The following is a 2,335-nucleotide window of genomic DNA, read 5'->3' as shown; positions in this document are numbered from 1 at the left end:
AATTAAATTGGAGCAATCACTTTTAAAATAGAGAACATGATATAATTTTGAGCTAATTCATACACGAACTTGAGCTAATTCATCACTTTTGTTCCACTCACTGATTCTCATGCTTCTTTCCAAAACAGCCTAAAAGTAAATGCTGCATTTGTTGGCATTTTCTTTCAACCCTCCATTGGGAATCTTAAGGGTAGAAGAGAATCCAGGATTTTATGTTCAGGATAGGATCTTAAGTTTTATACAGGACAATCTGACTTAAAATAATACAAATGACAATTCAAGAACACTAAAAACAAAGACAACTGCAGCATAAAACAGCAGCTATATATTTTCACAAAACTATAGCTAAGCCATACGAAATTGAAAATTTTCAGATCATAAAAAATATATGAGAAATAAAACACTTACGTTAATATATTTCCATATGCGCTTTTTGACTTTGAGGGGCACAGCTTTCCAACTTGTGTACATCAATGTTATGAAATCACTATTCCTTCCCATTGTTCCAATAAAGTAAGTTAAATCATTCACTCTTCTTGGAGTTGGTCCCACTGCTTGTCCTTTATAAAAAGTCACCTCTTCTCTTTCTTCCCAACTTCTTGCATGAATTTTAGCACACCTTGTTTTTCCTCGTGTCCTTCTAGTCTTTGGAGTATCTATAAATATGTGCAATTTAACCATTTAAATAAATTATATAGCTATACATGCTAATGAATAAGTAAAATGATAATTATGTATAAAGTACAACACCTTTAACATTGTTAGTTTCCATAAGGTGATTGTCATCACCATGAAGAACTGCATCTTCATATTCACCAACATAGTCCTCATCATCCGAGAAATCATCATCATCATCATCTCCAACTTCATTAGCATTTGCTCCACTATGTTCCTCCTCTCCTTCCACATGAATCCCATTTGTCTCCAAAAATGTATCAAGTGTCATGGCTTGACAACTTGATTTTGTATTTATCTTCCTAAGATTTTGTTGCTTTTCTTGAATAGATCTTTCGTTTTCAGCACTTGGTTCAAAATCGTCATCTTCTCTTTCCAAATGAATCCCATGTGTCTCCAAAAATTTATCCATACCCATGGTTGGACGCTTTTTAAGATTTTCTGGTTCTTCTTCACTAGCTACAATTTTCTGGTTCGGCGTACTTTTCATTCTTTTGGAAATTGGGACTTCTTTTTGAGTGCTTTGCTTAGAAGGCATAGGAGTCACTCTCTTTTGTCCATGACCACCAGCCATCATGGGAGAGATAAAATGTTGCTTCTTATGAATTTCTGCTGTATTTTTCTGCATGAATTCCTTGTTGTTTTGATACTGTTTTACCAGTCTTCTCCGCTTTGGAGTAGTTCTTGTTTCCACTGTATTTCTGAAATAAAACAAAATAAACCTATTCTATTAGAACCTTAAAAATAAAAAGGAAATAAAATTAATCAGTTATGCTATAGCTGCTGTATGTTAATAAAAAAAGAAGAAAACTACTATTTTATAGAAATAAACAGGAAGGCATGCCATAAGACACATATATAAAAAAAGTGATACATCTTTCATTCCACTTCCCTGCTGTTTAATGCAATTAAAAAGTTAAAGTATATACATCTTTCATTCCACTTCCCTACTATTTAGTGTAATGAAGGAAAAAAAGTATAAATCATTCAATGTCATCTTCGGAATTATCTTCTGATTCTGTGTTATATTCTTGTGAAAGAAGAACTCCTTTTGAAGCATCTATAACAACTTCGTGCAAGTCACCCCTAATCAAATCAATTTCACCATTATCATTGGGTATAGAAGGACCCATTGACTGGTCAGATGGCTCTTTTTCATAAATAGCTTGGGGATCAACATCAGCTTCGTCACCTATGTTAAATAAATCCCTTGGAATTGACTTCATAACATAATGTTTATTTTGATCAAATGGATCTTGCACATAGAAGCATTGGTGTACTTGACATGCCAACACAAAAGGCTCTTCTTGATAGCATTTTCTGTTGAATTGAACATATGAAGAGCCATAGCCATCCTCTTGAGTCTCATACCAGTCACATCTAAACAATACAACCTTAAAATTGCCAAAGTAGTCTAACTCAATTATATCATTTATTCTGCCATAGTAGGAAACTTTTGCACGAATTGGATTTGGATCCTTTGCACTTGCAAAGCTCGTAGTTAACACAACTAAAGTTACGTCACTATTTTGCGTCTTGCATCTTGCCTCACGTTGCCTAGTATGAAATCTATACCCATTGATAAAATACCCCGAATATCTTTTTGCAATCTTGTTGGGCCCTCTAGAAAGCTCCTTAATCCAATCTGGAACATTCTGAC

At 34.0% G+C, this 2,335-nt stretch overlaps 1 protein-coding gene across 2 annotated transcripts; it reads right to left on the bottom strand.

Moving 5' to 3' along the window:
* Positions 281 to 1,264, bottom strand: LOC110271247 (chromatin modification-related protein EAF7-like). Of its 2 annotated transcripts, none has more exons than XM_021121759.1 (2): positions 751 to 1,264; positions 281 to 656 (listed from the first exon to the last, which is right to left on the bottom strand). In XM_021121759.1, the coding sequence occupies exons 1-2, from the start codon at positions 1,250 to 1,252 to the stop codon at positions 376 to 378; spliced, it is 783 nt and encodes a 260-aa protein (XP_020977418.1). In that variant the 5' UTR covers positions 1,253 to 1,264; the 3' UTR covers positions 281 to 375. The 2 variants fall into 2 exon arrangements, with proteins under 2 accessions (XP_020977418.1, XP_020977424.1); XM_021121765.1 differs by having other exon boundaries at positions 790 to 1,264.

This window comes from Arachis ipaensis, chromosome B01, assembly GCF_000816755.2.
Source record: "Arachis ipaensis cultivar K30076 chromosome B01, Araip1.1, whole genome shotgun sequence".
NCBI lineage: Eukaryota > Viridiplantae > Streptophyta > Magnoliopsida > Fabales > Fabaceae > Arachis > Arachis ipaensis.
This window is presented reverse-complemented; position numbering and strand designations above follow the sequence as displayed.

Coding starts and splice junctions, on each gene's coding strand:
- LOC110271247 (XM_021121759.1), bottom strand. CDS start 1,252: ATGATGGCTGGTGGTCATGGACAAAAGAGAGTGACTCCTATGCCTTCT. Junction 657..750: donor GGAAACTAACAATGTTAAAG/GTGTTGTACTTT, acceptor ACATATTTATAG/ATACTCCAAAGACTAGAAGG.